At 30.0% G+C, this 17540-nt stretch overlaps 3 protein-coding genes across 3 annotated transcripts; 1 reads left to right on the top strand and 2 right to left on the bottom strand.

Moving 5' to 3' along the window:
- Positions 1–150: 150 nt before the first annotated feature.
- On the top strand, positions 151–5260 carry LOC128395572 (leukocyte receptor cluster member 8 homolog). Its single transcript, XM_053356018.1, has 4 exons — positions 151–1056; positions 1318–1447; positions 1547–1754; positions 4708–5260. The coding sequence occupies exons 1-4, from the start codon at positions 424–426 to the stop codon at positions 4862–4864; spliced, it is 1128 nt and encodes a 375-aa protein (XP_053211993.1). The 5' UTR covers positions 151–423; the 3' UTR covers positions 4865–5260.
- On the bottom strand, positions 1879–3573 carry LOC128395571 (uncharacterized). Its single transcript, XM_053356017.1, has 2 exons — positions 3351–3573; positions 1879–3256 (listed from the first exon to the last, which is right to left on the bottom strand). Exons 1-2 carry the CDS (start codon positions 3351–3353, stop codon positions 1952–1954), a joined length of 1308 nt encoding a protein of 435 aa, XP_053211992.1. The 5' UTR covers positions 3354–3573; the 3' UTR covers positions 1879–1951.
- A 192-nt stretch (positions 5261–5452) lies between the features above and the next one.
- On the bottom strand, positions 5453–10868 carry LOC128395570 (solute carrier family 41 member 1-like). Its single transcript, XM_053356016.1, has 3 exons — positions 9020–10868; positions 6112–6249; positions 5453–5961 (listed from the first exon to the last, which is right to left on the bottom strand). The coding sequence occupies exons 1-3, from the start codon at positions 10704–10706 to the stop codon at positions 5486–5488; spliced, it is 2301 nt and encodes a 766-aa protein (XP_053211991.1). The 5' UTR covers positions 10707–10868; the 3' UTR covers positions 5453–5485.
- Positions 10869–17540: the final 6672 nt, after the last annotated feature.

The raw sequence follows: 17540 nt of genomic DNA, 5'->3' as shown, positions 1-17540 counted from the left end.
ATGTTCATCGTTCATGACTATCGATCATCGAATCAAAGAAAAACATCCAATCGAATCAATTTCAAATTCGCCGGGGAAACTGACCGGTAACGCCATCGATCGGTGGGTTAGTTTAACTATTTAGAAGAAAAATTTAATAAACAAAAGGAATCAAATTTTGTTTCTTTTTTAATTTGTCTCGTTTATTTTGCTAATTAATTTGATCAATTGTTCAATTAATTTGCTCTTTTTCTTCTTTATTCTACAATTAATTTAATCTCATCTAATTGGTGCTTGTGTGTGTGCGTGTATTTGTGTGTCCATTTATATAAAATATTATAATCGATTTTTGGATCATTTTGTTTTTCTGTTTTTTTTTTGTTGTTTATCGCATTTCCTATTTGATTTGTTTCGTTTGTCCTTAGAGTTATATAAATAATCACAATGGATGATTATGAGTGTATACCAATGGATATATCTGATGATGAAGTTGAACGTCCTTCCATTAAATCAGTTCTCTCATTTGTTGTAAGAAAAAAGAATAAGAGAGAATTTAAAAATAAGAATAAGAAAAATAATTATTCTAATGGTAATTCTAATTCTAATAATCAACATAAACCAAACTCATCAATTACCACACATATGCCGCAAACTGATCCTGAATTAATTGCTAGACGAAAGTCAAGGTTTAATAATAATAATTGTAATAATTTATCCCGAGGTGGTGGTGGTGCTGGTCAACAGAGAAATTATTATTCCACTGGACAAAGAAATAATCTTTGGGAAATAGAGCAACCTATTGATTTGGAATTAGCAACACCGATTATTGGTACTTGCCAGGATTTGGAGAAACAATACTTAAGATTAACATCTACCGCTGATCCATCAACTGTTCGCCCTCAGCACATACTTGAGAAATCTTTGGATATGGTTGTACGTCACTGGATTGAGAAGAAAGATTATCATTATACTTGTGATCAGCTAAAATCTATTCGTCAAGATTTAACTGTCCAAGTTATCCGTAATCACTTTACAGTCCATGTCTACGAAACTCATGCCAAAATCGCGTTGGAAAAGGTAAATCTCAAAGTTCAAGGGCTGGAAAAACATTCGAGCCTGATTGATGTATACATGCAAATAGAAATTTAATTAATTCACCATTGACCATCAATACAAAAGGCAACTGTCAACAAATGTCGAATCATATGGTTTATTTATCAATTCTAATTCTAAATTATAGTTTAAACATCAATCAGTTTACTTTATGTTTTTCTATTCCTTTTCTGTTATTTTTGTTTTCTATAATACTAATTTTAAATTCCATCTCTCATTTCTCAGGGTGATCCAGAAGAATTCAATCAATGTCAGAGTCAATTGCAAATTTTATACGATGAGTTGAATAGTGTTAATAGAGCAGAATTTACTGCTTACCTGATTCTTTACTACATCTACTCAGGGAATGTATCAGGTAAGAAACAGTAGATAATTTTGATAATTATTTTCTATTTCTAACAATTAATGTTTATTTTTTTCTCCTCTCTCTCTATCTCTCAATCTCTTTCCACAGGTCTGCAGATAGCTATGAGAAGGTTAGATTCTTATAGTAGGTCTAGTAAAATAGTTCAGCACGCAATAAGTGTCCGACAGGCTTGGTCTCTCAGAGACTATCACAATTTTTTCAAATTATATCGAGTTGCTCCTGCTATGTCTGGTAAATTGATGGGTTGGTTTGTTGAACGCGAAAGAAAACATGCCTTAAATATCATCGTTAAAGCGTGAGTACCAAAGTTACACATCATAACACACAATCAGAATTTTAGTCAATTTTGGTTAGTCATTAATCATTCTAAAAAAAATGAGCTCATTCAAAAAGTTCACAAATCAGTCTAACTTAATCTCTCTCTGTGTGTAAGTATTTTTTTATTGGTGATTTTCAGGAAAAGTTGCGATCCCATGATAGTAAATAGTTCAATTAATATTGTTCATTAAATCCTTGTGTTAGATCTTTGTAATCATCCGTCATTGTCCAATGCCATTTACCTTTTTCCGAGCCTTTACCTTTCGATCTTCCTTTAATTGATGACGGTGGTGGTGGTAGATTATTGTAAGGTTTTCTAGGTCGTTTTCGTCCCTTTCGTCCACCACCTCCGCCTTTTCCACTTCCGCCATTACCTTTTATGTTGTATACTTGTTGCACTGGATACATTAACTCAGGTTCATTGGGTTCAAATCCAGGTAAAATTGATGCTAAGGAGGATTGTTGTTGTTGCTGCTGAAAGGGTGGATAACTGGGGTAAACAGGTCGAGGTCGAGGTCGAGTTCGCTTTCGTTTACCTCCAGTTAAACCCATTAAAAGTAAACTCAATGGATTTAATTGTTTCTTTTTATGAGAAGACATTGGTTTGTTTGCAAAATGTTGTCCAATAAATGAAAATGGACTCGGTGGGAATAAACTAATCGGCGGTTGCATTGGTTGAATTGGTGCCATCGGTGCCATTGGAGGTATCATTGGCACTTTACGATTCGATACCATTGGTGGCCATATCTGTTGTTGTTGTTGTTGTGTTATTTGTAATTGTTGCTGCTGTTGTTGTGGTTGTTGACTTGAAGTTTTACCTGGATTGTAACAATCACAAACCATTTGCTCTGGACGATCAATTGGTTTAACCATCATTGTCATTACAGATCCTGGATTAGGTAAAAACGGAAGTAGAGAACCTAAATTTCCATACTTGGGTTTTTTAACTCCTTTCTCATTGGCCGGTAATCCTGGTGAATCATTTTCATCATCAAAATTATCTTCATTTGCTACTGAATCACCTGAATTTTGATAATCATCCTCTTGTTGTTGAACTATTGGTGCTCCTTTCTGCTGTTGCTGTTGCTGTTGTTGTCGATCTTGTCGATAAGAATCTAATACTTCACGATTACCTCTTATATTAGTTATCTTTGATTTAAATTCATCTAATTCTTTCTCCTTTTTAGCTCTAATTAGTTTCGCTAAATCATCAGGTCCCAAGTCCTTAAGATCTTTGAGTAAATCATTTTTATCTTCATTATTTTTTGATTCACTACTCACAAGTTCAGTTTCAATTTTCACTGTTGATGTTGTCGATGATGTTGAGGATAATTCTGATAATGGTGATGTTGCTGTAGACGATGATGATGATGATGATGATTGTGTTGATGCTGAATTAGTTAATCCAGAGAGAAAGTTAATTACCACAAAGCAGATTAACGAGTAACTGGTCAACTTTGCCATTGAAAATCCATTAACCTTTTTTTACATTAGACATACACAAAAAGTATAACACATACAAATTAAAAATTAGTTGATTAATTAGTTAATTTAACTCATCAAATGAACTCACCATTATATAACTTTAAATCAACAACTTTGATAATGAGAATCGCAACCAAATCAAATTGACAACTCAGTTTAAAAAACAACAACAAATAATTAAGGATTTAATCACAAACCTTGAATTTTTGGCAATATCATCACGATAACTGTTGATGATGATTTGAATTTTTTTCATCAAATTTTTTTACTTTATATTAACTACTATTGCTATTTGTCACTATTGATATTATTGTGTTGATTATAATCATAATATAAGTTCAATTGTTTCACTGATCCACCAATTAAGATGTTGATTTTAATTGAAATGATCATGTTTTCGGGCGTTAACACTGTCAAATCTATTTACAATTAAAATGTTGTCGTTGTTGTTGTTTTTTTCTTCTTCTTTAATTAAATAGCAACAATTAAATTAAAGTAAAAGTTGATGGGCATTTTTCCAATTAATTGACTTTTATTTTCAATTCAATTGTTCAATTCTAATTCCTTGTCTACTTCTAAAAGCATGATTGTTACGAAAGTAAAAGAAAATTAAATCTTATATATTCTAACATCATTATCTTACTAATTAATCAACAAATTGATCCTTGAACCGCTCACTGATTTCTCAATACAATTGCCAACAATTAATAATCAATTGATTGTAAAGGCATCTCAATAGGGAGTCTTAATTAATAGGCCTTAATGATTAATTATTACCGTTCATTTCTTATTTTTTTTCACCAATTTTCCAAATTCTATGTTAATAATAATAATGAAGTCCCGATAACTGTTCATTATTCATCATTATTATTAATATTAATATACCTGATTGATTGAAGAGATGATGTTGATTGAATTAATCTTTTCTCTTCCTTAATCCGGTATGTCTCCTCATAACAAATTGTTCCCATTGTTTATCATGCATCTCAATCAATAGATTTACATGTTATTATTATTATTGAATTTAGGAATCAATGAGATAACACTTTGTATCTACTGATATTGTTAATCCCTCTTGATCCCTTCTCGATTTTATATTCTTATAAGGGTTTCTTATTGTTTCTACAAGTTTTCATTTTAAATTGATTGATTGCAATTAGTTAATTACTATGTTCACTTTGAACAACAAATAACAATTATCTCCTTTTACCTTCATGGGATCGCAACCATTTTAATAAAATGATTTTCCTGATCTGATGAAGTACAATTTACACATTCAATTGTATTGGATTGAATCTTGTTAACTTTGTCTTACTCCAATTACACAATTACTAATCAATATTTCAATCAAAACAGATCTTATATCTTCTTTTTTTAATTACTAATCATCTTGTCTTCTTGTGAAACAAATTAATAATATTATTACTTTGATATATATGATCTAGATTTCGACCATCAGTTAGCTTACAATATATAAAGAATGAACTAGCTTTCGAGGACGCCGATGAGATGCTACAGTTCTTAAGCCAATTTACCATTGTTTACATTGATGAACGTACAATCGACTGCAAGAACAGCCTAATTATCCCGAATACTCAATGAATTTGATTCATTGATTGCATTCACCCATTCACACACACATACACAGTTCCAAACACTCACAGACACACAAACACACACACACAATGATCCAGAAAGAAAATGAAATTGCAAGATTTTTATGCAAAAAGAAAAACAATTTGATTTTTTTAATTAAAGTTTTGATGATGATGAAGAGGAGAAGGCGAGGAGGCGAGGAGAGGAAAACACAAAAAAAAAGTTAATTGCGATGTTTAAATCAAATCGAGACGCAAGACTCTGATATTTTGATCTTAACACAATTTAGAAGAGAAATTAAATCAAAAGAAGAAACGAAAAAATTAATTGCAGAGGAAAGTGTTATATATATGTAATAATAATTAATCAATTAATTATTAGCATAAAAATATTGTGAATGTATATCATCATTATCGTTATATAATATTTTGTCATCCATCTTTACATCATCATCATCATCGTCGTCATCATCATCAACAACTCGTCAAATTGTGTAATTATCATCAACGATCATCAAGATAATATCCATTGTGTATCTCTCTCTCCCTTTTCTCTCTCTCTCTCTCTCCCTCTCTTTCTTTCTCTCTTTCGTCCCTCTCTTTCACTATTCTCATATAGCCAAAAATTTTATTTAAATGGTCTCATTGATTCAGTTGTAATTGTCTCAATGAATGTTGATAAAATTTTTGTAGTGCTTGGTGTTGATGAAGTCGTTGGATATCGGGTTACCAATGATTTAGGTGCAATTGGTTTAAATTGTCCAGTTAAACTTGGTATTGGTTGAAGGGCATTAACATCACCTAATCCTGAAAGTAAAGTAAATGCTAAAGCCAAAAGGACTGAGCCAATTAAATCACCGAAAGCAGTTAAAAAGGGTAATGCTGAATTATCTGGATTAAATCCTTTCCTCCAAATAAAATGTACCAAGGTGTAGGATACTTGAATCAATATGGCAACTTGAATGACAGCAGCAATCATATAAATAGTTAAAAAAGTACCTGTCATTGTAAAATGATCTCGAACCAATTTGATTACAAAAATAAATAACAAATGACTAGGTATTGATAGTAATAACAAGAATCGAGCCATAATTGCGTGATCACCTGATAAACAACAAGAACAACAACAAAGTTTAATTATTATTATTATAATCGAACATTGAACATTTTTATCATTCTCGAAAGGAAGAAAAAGTTTTTTCTATTGGTTTTATTTAAGGAAAAGTATTTAAATCAAATTGCTAATAAACTTACTGTCTAAATTGAAAAAAACTCTTCCAGGGTAAGTGCATAATTCATTATCCGGATCAGGAAGTTGCTTCTTAACTGTCCGACGGTGAAGATATGTTGATATACGACTTGTTTGAACAGCGGCGAGATTACCACCAACACCTAATCACAATTTAGAGCAACAATTAACAGCGAGAATTAATCATTTTTTTCTTCCATTGGATTTGTTGATCTTTTTCTGTTTTCACTTTCATCTACTCTGGGGATTATCATTACGAATTCATCAATGGATTAACCTTAATCAATTGTAATCGACTTTTTTTCCTTTATATTCTCTTATGTAATTATATTATATTAATTCACTATATTAATAGTGATGATGATCATGATTTAATCTAATCATTAAAGATCAATATTTTCATCAATAAGTAACAATTGAAACGTAATTTGTTTCTATTTTGTTTCTTGTCATTATTATTAGGATAATAAACTCATTGTGATGGGTTTAAATATATATTGATATTAATTGTCAATATTTTTAGCTAATTAATCTAATTATAGTTGATTAGCATGTGATCTTTGAAGCTATCAATTTGTTAATTGAGTTAATTTGATCTCATTTTTAAATCTTTGTTGATTTGCTCATTTTTCATCTTTTTTGTCAACTTTCAATTTATTTTTACCCTGAAGACTTGAAGTCATCTTGAAATAATCATGATCGTCATGAACTTTGACCAGCTGATTGCCTCAAGTATCAGAATGGAAATGAGATAATTTCAATGAACATGAACATGATTATAAAGGATGAAGGAGAGAGAATGAGTTAAATTGATTGAATGAAAGTTACTGCGTAAAAAAAACGTAGACAGTAAGATTGTAGGTGGAATCATGGACTCAACTTGCCTCAGGGTATTTTGAGTACAGAACTTTTATCAAGAAATTTTTCTTCCCTTTCTCTAGTTGATCTTAATTGTAAATCAAGGATTAGAATTATAATTGAAAGAATTAATCAACAGTTGATGATACTGATTGTTGACAATCAACTCTAAAAGTATTAGTTTCTGTCTATTACTCACAACATAAGATCTTGAAGCTTTTTTTTCACCAAGAAAATGATGTTATTATCTGGATTAGAGGATGAAATCTTAAGAATAGGGATTAATCCTAAATGTAAGATGAGTAAACATGATAATGAACATGATGTTTTTTTCCTCTCCTCAGGAATAATATTCAATCATCATCATGTCAATTAACATAATCTAAATTCATTAATAATGTAAATTGTATTTTCAACGTTAATCCTACAAGTTATCAGAATGTTATTTATTGGAAATTGAAAACAAAAAGTTATATCTGTTAATAAGATTGATATTCACTGAATTAAGCTTAATAACATTTCTAACAATTAGACAGGAAAACGATGATAAAATTATGTTCACATTGAAACGGAACAGGAAATCAACTGATATCAGTTTGGTTTCATATCATTAATCATCACGAGAACCTTGAAAATATGTTAAATCTACTGGACACAACTAATCAACTAATCAAATGATAATTAATAGAAGGTTATAAAAGTTTCTATGAGAAAAATTCATTCTCATTGATAATCTTTCAATTCTTATATTTAAGATAATCTATTAATAGATTTTACTACTGATGATGGTTGATTGTTATTTCTAATTGTTACGATGGTGAGATTTGTCAATTGTCTGTGAATTGAGGTCAATCTATTGGCCCATATTCCCGTACGAGTTAATTGTCGATGATAATGTTCCAATACCTAATGTCTGATCGAATCAAGTGCAATCGGAATTATAAACTTTTCTCTTACTTTTTAACTCTCTTTTTCTATTGTTAGTCAATTTAAATTGGACAATTAACATTGATTGGTGTGAACATTGAAATAAAAAAGGATAACCTCAATTGAATCCAATGCTCTTGAATGGGATTTATTAAATACTCTGTTAATCATGTTCATCAATTCTTGAAATTTACTAGACTATTGATGATTATAATGAACATCATGACAACTCAGGTTTCATCCTTTTCCATCACCATCGTCTTATGTAATTCGTTGAATTTAGTGATGATTATCACGAGAGTAAATCAATTAAAATGATAATATCAAACTAGGACAGAGAAATCAACAATTAACTGTTAATTAACTGGTTAACCCAACAAGTGATCAACTAAAAATCAACAAAATTAATGTCAATCTTTATTATTATTATTGTGATTTTCCTCATCTTCAATTTTCATTTGCTATTTTGGATTAATCAACAAACTTTAATTTGCTTATCCAGGATAAGTTAATTAACTTTCAGTCAAATTAAGTCCTATCATTCACTAGCCTAAGGGCATTAATATCATGATTATCAGATTATTAATCCAATATCAAAAGTGATTAGTTATTTACAGGTGATGATTAAAAGTAATTAAATTAGTAACTTTTGGATTGTCTCATAGTCACAATATTAATGACAATTTAATTAACTTAAATGACATTCATTTGGATTTGATTGAGTTTGTTTACTTTTGTCAAACAATCAACAATTAATCAATGATTTATGATCATGTTAGTCTATTGATTGTTATTAATAATTCTGGTTGATTATAAGACTTTTAAATAACGTGTTTATCATGAAAATTGAACTAAATGTTTTCGTGTAAAATTCAATGTCAATAATCAATAAAATCAAATCAAAATCAAGATTAACAATCAAGTAAACTTAATTATCAGTGAAAAATATAGCTAATCAAAAAAGTACAAAATGGCCAATCAATAACTTGAAATCTATTCGTTAAGATTAAGATTTAAAATGGATGATAAAAAATGAAAAGATTAGTAACCTTGTTGATGGATCAATTGGATAATCTGATTACCTTGGGATTAAGAAGTTAATTTTGTTTTTCTTTAGTTGAAACTTACCATTAATTACCGGTTGAAAAGCGGCTAATCGAGTGAATTGATCAAGTGAATTTTCCATAATTTTGCCTCCGGTTATTTGTAAAATCATAGCCCCACAAATTGGAAACCAACCAGTGATCAATAATTTCCGGGTGACTGCAAGTTTCTTGGCAAACATCACAAAGAATGGGATAAAAGCCATGATAACACCAAGAATGACCATTTGAATCCAGGGAATATGAATAATCATGAATAAAAGGTGACTAATATATGCCAGGAGAGCCATTGTGGTCAGATCACCGAAAGAAGCGGCTATTGGTGTCGCAATGTTATCGGGATTGATTTTAAGACGACGAGAAGCAACAATAACACCACACATAAGTGACCCAAGGAAAAGATTAGCAATGTTTGCCGTTAAAACGGAACCAGCGATCAATAAAATGGCCTCGTGAAGAGTTAAATCAGAACCATCTGAAGGCCAAATATATGAAACGGCTAAAGCCAAAAGTGGAGCAACAAACCCCACCGTTGAAGCTTGAGTTTGTACCAGAGCCATGTTTCCAGTGATCAACTTTTTCCTTGCAATTTTATCATCAAGATCACCCAGATTAGCGTGAGTAGATAATCTTGAAGCTAAGGTCATCTCAACGTTACCCTTAAGTCCAAGTAAAGCGGGAACCAGAATATTGAGCTGAGGTACATTCTCAAAGACAGGCCAAGATTGAACGTGAGCAAATATAACACCGGTGGCAACATTACCAAATCCAGCAATTAAACAGGGAATAATTAATTCTCGTAAAGCTTTATAAGGTGATTCATCTCGGAGAAGCGTTGATTTCCGTCGACCAGAATAGTGACTTATACCTGAAAATCCCGAAAATGATCGACTTTTCCTATCAACATCTAAAGGTACAAGTCCACCACCAGCGGGTGGACAAAGTTGAAAAGGAGAAGCCGTTGAATTATTATCTTTATTATTATTAGAATCAAGATCAATCATAAGACTTTCATTTGTTCGTATCTTGACCAGGTCACTTGTGGATCGATTGATAATATTATTATTACTATTTGAAGTTAATTTATCTTCACAAATATAAGGTAATCGGCTGTTATTATTATTATTTGAATCATTGATTATATTATTTGCAAATGTAACTGATTGTGTTTCCGTTTGTAAATCAGCTGATTGTTGATTAATTTGAAGTAATTCATTTGGATCCAATTGACTCATCACTGACCCATTACACTTTGATTGTAACATAATTGAATTATCGTAGTAACTTTTGGCAAAAGAAACTTGTTGTTGTTGAATCAACGGTGGTGGTGTGGTTGGTGATGATAATGATGATGGGCAATCCGTTTTATCATAGGTACAATTTAGGTTCAACTTGATATGTTTTTCGGTGTTTTCTTTACGAGCCACTGATGATTTAATTATTGTCGATGGATGTGAAGATGATTGTGGTAATGTTGTTGTCGATGATTTAATTGATTTTGATGAAACAATTGACTTTGTCGATGAATTTATGCTTTGAACAATAGATGATGAACATGGATGATTAGTTGAATTATTCTGATTAACATATGAAACTTGATTACTTATTGAACGACGACGATGATCACCACCTACTCCTGATCCATTGGTCAGTAAATTTTCACTAATTGTTAATGAGTAACTACGAGCTCGAAATGAAATACTTGGTAACATGTTCAATAGTTAATCTAACGATATTTGTTTTAATAATATTATAATCACTGAGATTTAATAATAATGATTCAAATGATGATGATAAAACTAATTTAGACTCAGGCTACAAACATCATCATCAGCATCATCATCATATCTATGGATATGGATATGGATTAAATTTTGTCTCCTTCTATTTGTCAATGGTTAGCGGGATTCACAGCAAGGCCGTTGAGATTTAATTCATTGGGTTGGGCTTAATTGTGATAACAATTATCACTTGGTCTTTTTATCTAGGGGGTGAAAAGGATCATCAATGACAGAGAGAGAGAGAGAGATGGTGATGATGAAGATGAGGATGAAGATGAAGATGGTAAATGTATTGACAAGGTTGAACTCGTTGCAATTATCATTATTATTATTTGTGATTCTGATTTGAACAAAAAAATCTGATGATGAGGGAGGTTGTAAAAGGGGAGAGATTGATAAATTGTAGTAGTAACTGTTATCAATCAGATTGTGATTGTAAATTGTGATTATGATTTTGGTTGAATGTCGATCCCAATTTAATGTTATGGCGTAATTGCAATGATTTCATGAGTTGATAGTTTGTATACTTACATGGTTGATGTTGTTGTAGATGAGGATGATGATGGTGATGATGAGAGAGAGAGAGAGAGAGAGAGAGAGAGAGAGAGAGAGAGATGAAGATGACAATTGATTGTTGAAGAAAAAATTAAGATTGAAGGTCACAGTCAACTGGATTATCAACAACGAATTAAATCAAGTAACAAACATTATATCGGCCTAATTGACACCGTTTCTTAACAATCATTACATTAATCAATTGATGAAATTGTTAATCATTTACTTCATTCATCTTTCAATTAATTGGATTAAATATAATTAACTTTACAAGTTTGCAAAAATCAAAGGTAATTTTGTCATGTTTTAAAGGTTAATCAACTAATTCAATTAATACAAAAGGGTAATGGAAAAATTTTAATTGTTTACTTGTTTAATTTTATCAATAATATTTAAGATTAACTTTTACTGGATTACTACTAATTACTTCATTAATAACAGCAATCGTTAATTGTTCTTATTGTGAGTAATTAAGATGATCAAATTATTACAATTTGTTTGACTGTTATCAGCTGATCAAGAAACTGAATTAATCAATTCAGTTTGGTTAGTAATTATTTCAACATTAACATTTAACAAATGTAAATACGTATATTGATTAATCAACCCAATGGATTAAAGGTAATTAGTTGATTAAAGTTAGAAAGTTACAGTTAGATTTATGTATCAAGGTTTAATTAATTTGCTCTTTCAAGTTTATTAACTTTGTTTCTTTGATCTTTCTGATAATCTGAATGTAAGAATTGTAATTGCAGGCAAATTAGACAATTAGATCTAAATGAAGGATAAATTGTTGATAAACAATTAACTGATTCATTTCCTAAGTGTATTATAATCATTATGGTAACTTTTTGAAAGTTTAACTTTAGTTTCGTAACAAATTGTAAGCTCAGTAAACAATCAAGTCAATGACAGCAATTAGTAACTAATTATTAGTTTTAAATGCTTGAGACTCAGGTTCAGGTAAGTTTCATTTCATGAAGATTATAATTGTAGTTGATTAAGTGAGTAAGAAAAGTTAGAAACTCACAATTAGCTGATTTATCATCAATATAATGTCACATTTACTGAACCTTCAAGTGACAATATCGACATATTCATTGCCCTCTATTATCAACATTATGTAACATAATCATATTTTTATTGCATCATCATAACAATTGACAACTTACATAAATGTAATAACAATAAATGTATTCACAATTTAGCTGATTGTTGATAAGGTAATGAAATAATGAGACTCAATTGTTGAATATAATATTAATACAATAGATGCTGATGTAACTAGAAACCAATTCTGTTGAGTGATAATCAAAAATGTTAATCCAAATAGATGATGATGTTGATAATCTGTACGTGTTGTTGTATCATATTTGTTATCATTGACCATCATCATTGTCATCATTATCTTCATCACCATCATCAGCATCCATGAAATTCAACTTGAGATTTCATTTTAAGAATCGATTCCCAGTGGACAAGGTTAATGGAGTTTTCCCTTCTAACCATCAAATAGATTCTCATTTACCTTTCTCTCTCTCTCTCTCTCTCTCGAACTTTTCGGAAAAAAATCCTTCGAATTGTTGAAAAAGAAAACAAAATATGAATAGGACGTGAATTGAATTTCTCCAAATGATCTTGATACCAATTCCATGGCTCAAGTTTTATCCATTATCACCATTTTCCCTCAAGAATCTTCTCCATGACTGTTAATCGAGATAAAATAAGAAACAAATATTATCATGCTAATCGAAAACTCGAGTATTTCAATTTGGTTTTGAATTTTCGGCCAAACGAAAAAACGAAAATTTCCAACATGAGAATCGATTAATTTTCTTGAAGCTAATTTTCAATATTTTGATAACTCGAAAGATCAAAATTATCAACAATTCTAAAGCTGAGAAATGAACTTTTATCGGAAAAAGAATAAATTGAATATAAGAAGATAACTGAATTTCTTTAACCATCAATTCACAGTTGGATGTAACTCGGTGAGAGATTAGTCGAGTATCGAAACTGAAAAACAACAAATCCTCTCTGAAGAAGAAGAAGATTAGTTTCATTTCCTCGATTTTTACTATTCCTTTTCTGTTTCTGTTATTGTAAAGATAAAAAACAAACTCGAACATAAGAAAAACAATTAATCATTTCAATTTCCATTTACATTATAATAAACATCTATTTCTATATTTTGTCAACTATAAACTAATGATGATGCGAACACGTAATAATATCAACCCGTGCTCTCATTATTTCCCATCTTATATCATATTCTTGCCTTCATTTTAACGCAATCTATTTGCAGTCCCTCTTCAAATATAATATATTATTCATTTTAACATCTTCTCCATCTCTAGTATCATCATCATCATCATCTCCTCTTCCAATGCCCATTATTTATCTATCTTATTGTTTTCTTTTCTAGACTCACTCCCGAGCTATGGATTTGATTGTTATCATGATGAACCCACGGAATACTCATGGTCTCCAATTCCTGTAACAGCTTTTCTTTGTATTCTCTTTTCATTTTTTTCTCTCTTTCTGCTGATGTTTTGCAATTTTTTCCTTTTCCTCTAATTTCCACTTACCTTTTTATCCATTTTTATAAATTTCATAACATTTGAACTTCTCTCTCTCTCTCTCTCTCTCTCTCTCTCTCTCTCTCTCTCTCTCATCTCTCTTGCTCTCTCTTTCATTTCCGTCCATGGAAATCCAAAGTAAACTGAACATTTAGGAATAGGAAGATGTTGTTCGATATAAATGTTTGAGTCTTTTAAGATTAGAATCAAAAGTAATTCTTGTTCTTAATCTCATTCTAAATCTCGATTCTCTCTCTTTCTCTTTAAATTGTTCTTTCAACAAATTTCATCGGTAAAAGGGAAAAGATTCATCTCATTTTCTTCTCTATTTTTCAATCTCTTTGTTCTCATTCAATTTCAACCTTCGACTATTCAACATGAACATAACTCATGCGCTCTTTTCAGTGTCATCATAATCATAGAATGAGTCATCACCATGATACTGAATGAGTTGTTAGATGATGGAAATATCCAAGAATAAAAGAAGGAAAAAAGAGAATGTGAAGAAGACAATGTATTAGAAATGAGAAGAAAAAGAGACTTAGATGATTAAAGAAGAGAGAGAGAGAGAGAAAATGTGAAGAAAAGATAAAGATAATTGATTGGAATACATGAGTATTCAGTAAGAACCATTGTTGTGGTTAAATGGTTAGAACTGGACACAAGATGGACATCAGATCACCGATGTCCATTTGCAAAAGTTAATCATGTTCATCTCAACAAATCTTTCAATCTAATAACAACATGATAATAGTTCATTCCCAGTGACAACTTCAATTGATTTTCACTAATTAAAACCTTTCACCTTTTCCTTTCAGGTCGATCCAACTTTCAAAAACTAATTTAAATCACATTGATTATCAATCATCCCAATCATAACAATCAAAATGTATCATTATTATTATTATCACATTTTCATATTATTCAATTTACCAAATGATAATAAACATTTTCTTAGTTGTGAAACAATTGTCGAGGGCACAATTTACTGATTGTTTATCAATGACTATTCAGTCATCCGATATTATGAAATATTGTCCAATAAATTGTGTAGTCATCTAATAGTTGTACTAAAGTTTTGATTGTTTCAATTGATGTCAATCATTAGGAAATGAATGGTTAATATTAACAAGATAATTAATGATGATTCACACATTTGATAACGAGAATATGATTTATACATGATAATAATTTTTACTTTCGAATGAGCAAAAAAAAACTAACTGTAAATCGAGTTGACTCCATGAAAATGATGATAAAAAGGTGATGAAAAATTCAGGTAACATGAAACCTTCAAGAGGAATAAAAATATTCGTAACTTTTATGAACATGAAAATCGATAAAAAAAGATAAACTAAGTTCTCAAATCTTTACAGAATCAAGTTCACCAGAGGTCAGAACTTTATGAAAATGATATTTACATTTTAATCTAAATCGTAAGTCCAGTTAATCATTTGATTAACTTTAAAACAATCAATTTAAAAACTTTTCAAATATTCATAATATGAAATAAACATTTTCATCGTGTTTGTAATAATAATAAAGTTTCAAAAATTTGATACCAATTTTTATGTCCATGAATTTGATTCAGTTTAACATGTTATTCAGATTGCCTGAAGCGATTACAATTAAAGTTTTAATTGTGAAAATAATAACTACTGAATCAATCACATTGTACTTGCTATTTTTATAAAGACAATAATAAAAAATGGTTAATGAGTTATTTTCATTTCCAAAAATAATAACTTTCCATTTCAACTGAACCATTATCATGATGATTCATGATGAAATTTCAATTGTAATGTGAGTGCCTCTAAATGATATGATTTGATATATATTAGTTGTGGGATTAAGAGTTACACCCAATCTGGAACAGGGTGATTCCAAGTTTTTTTCACAATAATAGTAAATTTATTTTCCAGGTAAAGTTCATGGTGATTCATGGTAATGTTATTAACTTGATAAGGTTTTGTATTCTACTATTGAATATTGAGATATTATGGTTATTATCACAATGATTATGACCGTAGAGATAATAATGATATAAATAGTAACCAGAATATTTATATGATCAAGGAAATTATCAAGAAATAATATTCTGATTTTATCTCTCGAACTGAATTTCTCTTGAAAAGTTCAATATAATAGTTTTACCAGGAGGAGGAAGATGAGGAGATGGATTAAAATGATCTCATGAATTAATCTTTGTGTTAGAAATAATCAATTTCTGATTCAATTGTTGAAAATTGTTCTTTGCAACAATTAATTAAACATCATGTTGGTTTTTATGGTTTCATGTTGCTCATGGAAGCTCAATTTCTATTAGATTCTCAGAACTTTTTTTCCACCATGATAATTGAAAAAAAGATAAAAATTTCATAATCAATCTGATAGAAGCACATGTTCCATTGAGTTACTTTTCCCAGCGATTAAATTTTCATATTTCTCATGATGAATCTTCTCATGGATTGGATAAACTTCTAGGTGAATGCTGAACATTATCATGGCTTCTGTTTTTCCAAATAATTCAAATAACACAAAATTCATACAAGTTTAGCCTTCGAATCTGTTATGTTAATACTTCGACTTCCTCTATGAGATTTATCAGAATCTTGGAGTTGATTGTAATTCATTTCTCTTTTTTTCGATTATCTTTCATATCGATCTCATGGGAATTTTTCTATTGAACGAAATGATAGTTATTATCATCATCATGAGTTCATTCAAAATCAAATGTATTAACATTTAATTGTTCACTGAATGTGAGTATCATTATTGCTGATAAACAACATGATGATGATGATGATTATGGTGATGGTGATATTATGTTACCATGATACTATTTTATTATTCAATAGGAGGATAGGAAAAGGTTCAAATGAAAAGAATGTATTTCTTTCCATGATAAATGATGATGATGATGATGAGAGATAAAGATGACCAGGAAGAGAAAAGATGAACAATGAACATTATGGTTCGAGGTTAAAGCTTAATAATCTTAATAGTGTTAGAATAATATTCGAGAATCCGCCTGATGTCAGAAACATTCCAATTGTGAACGTTTCCAAGTTCAGTTTGGATTCTTTTCCCAGCCAATCTTTTATTATCTACAAATGAATGAAACTCATGTAATATTCTGATAAATTTTTCACCGAATTTATTCCTATTATATTACTATGTATTTCTTAACTTCTATTCTTGATAAATATATACAATTATACGATATCATTGTTGTCACATTATTTGACTCTCTCTCTCTCTCTCTCTGATTCCAATATCATTTCAATGTTAATAATATTTGAATATTAGATGGAAAATCGTAATCATAATAATATGTAACATTTGAGATTCCATGAGAAAGAATTGTAAAAACTAAAGTTTCATGTTAATTCCTGTCAACAGTCAATCTTGTTCCTGATTTAAATTCAATTGTTGGAAACCTGAACTTTCCATGGGGAAATTTTTATTCTAAATGTTTATATTTACTATTTTCGGTTTCTGTTTTCTCTCTCTCTCTCTCTCTCTCTCTTTAAATGAGATTGCAGCTTCGTTTTCAAAGTTCTAACCGGTGAATCAATTGAATTTCCGATAGTAATTAATTGATATTATCCAGAGATTAAAAATCTTAATA

The sequence above is a fragment of the Panonychus citri genome, unplaced genomic scaffold (genome assembly GCF_014898815.1).
Source record: "Panonychus citri isolate SS breed McGregor unplaced genomic scaffold, ASM1489881v1 Contig00141, whole genome shotgun sequence".
In the NCBI taxonomy this organism is placed as follows: Eukaryota; Metazoa; Arthropoda; class Arachnida; order Trombidiformes; family Tetranychidae; genus Panonychus; species Panonychus citri.
The sequence above is the reverse complement of the archived record's forward strand: the minus strand, read 5'-3'. Positions and strand labels throughout refer to the sequence as shown.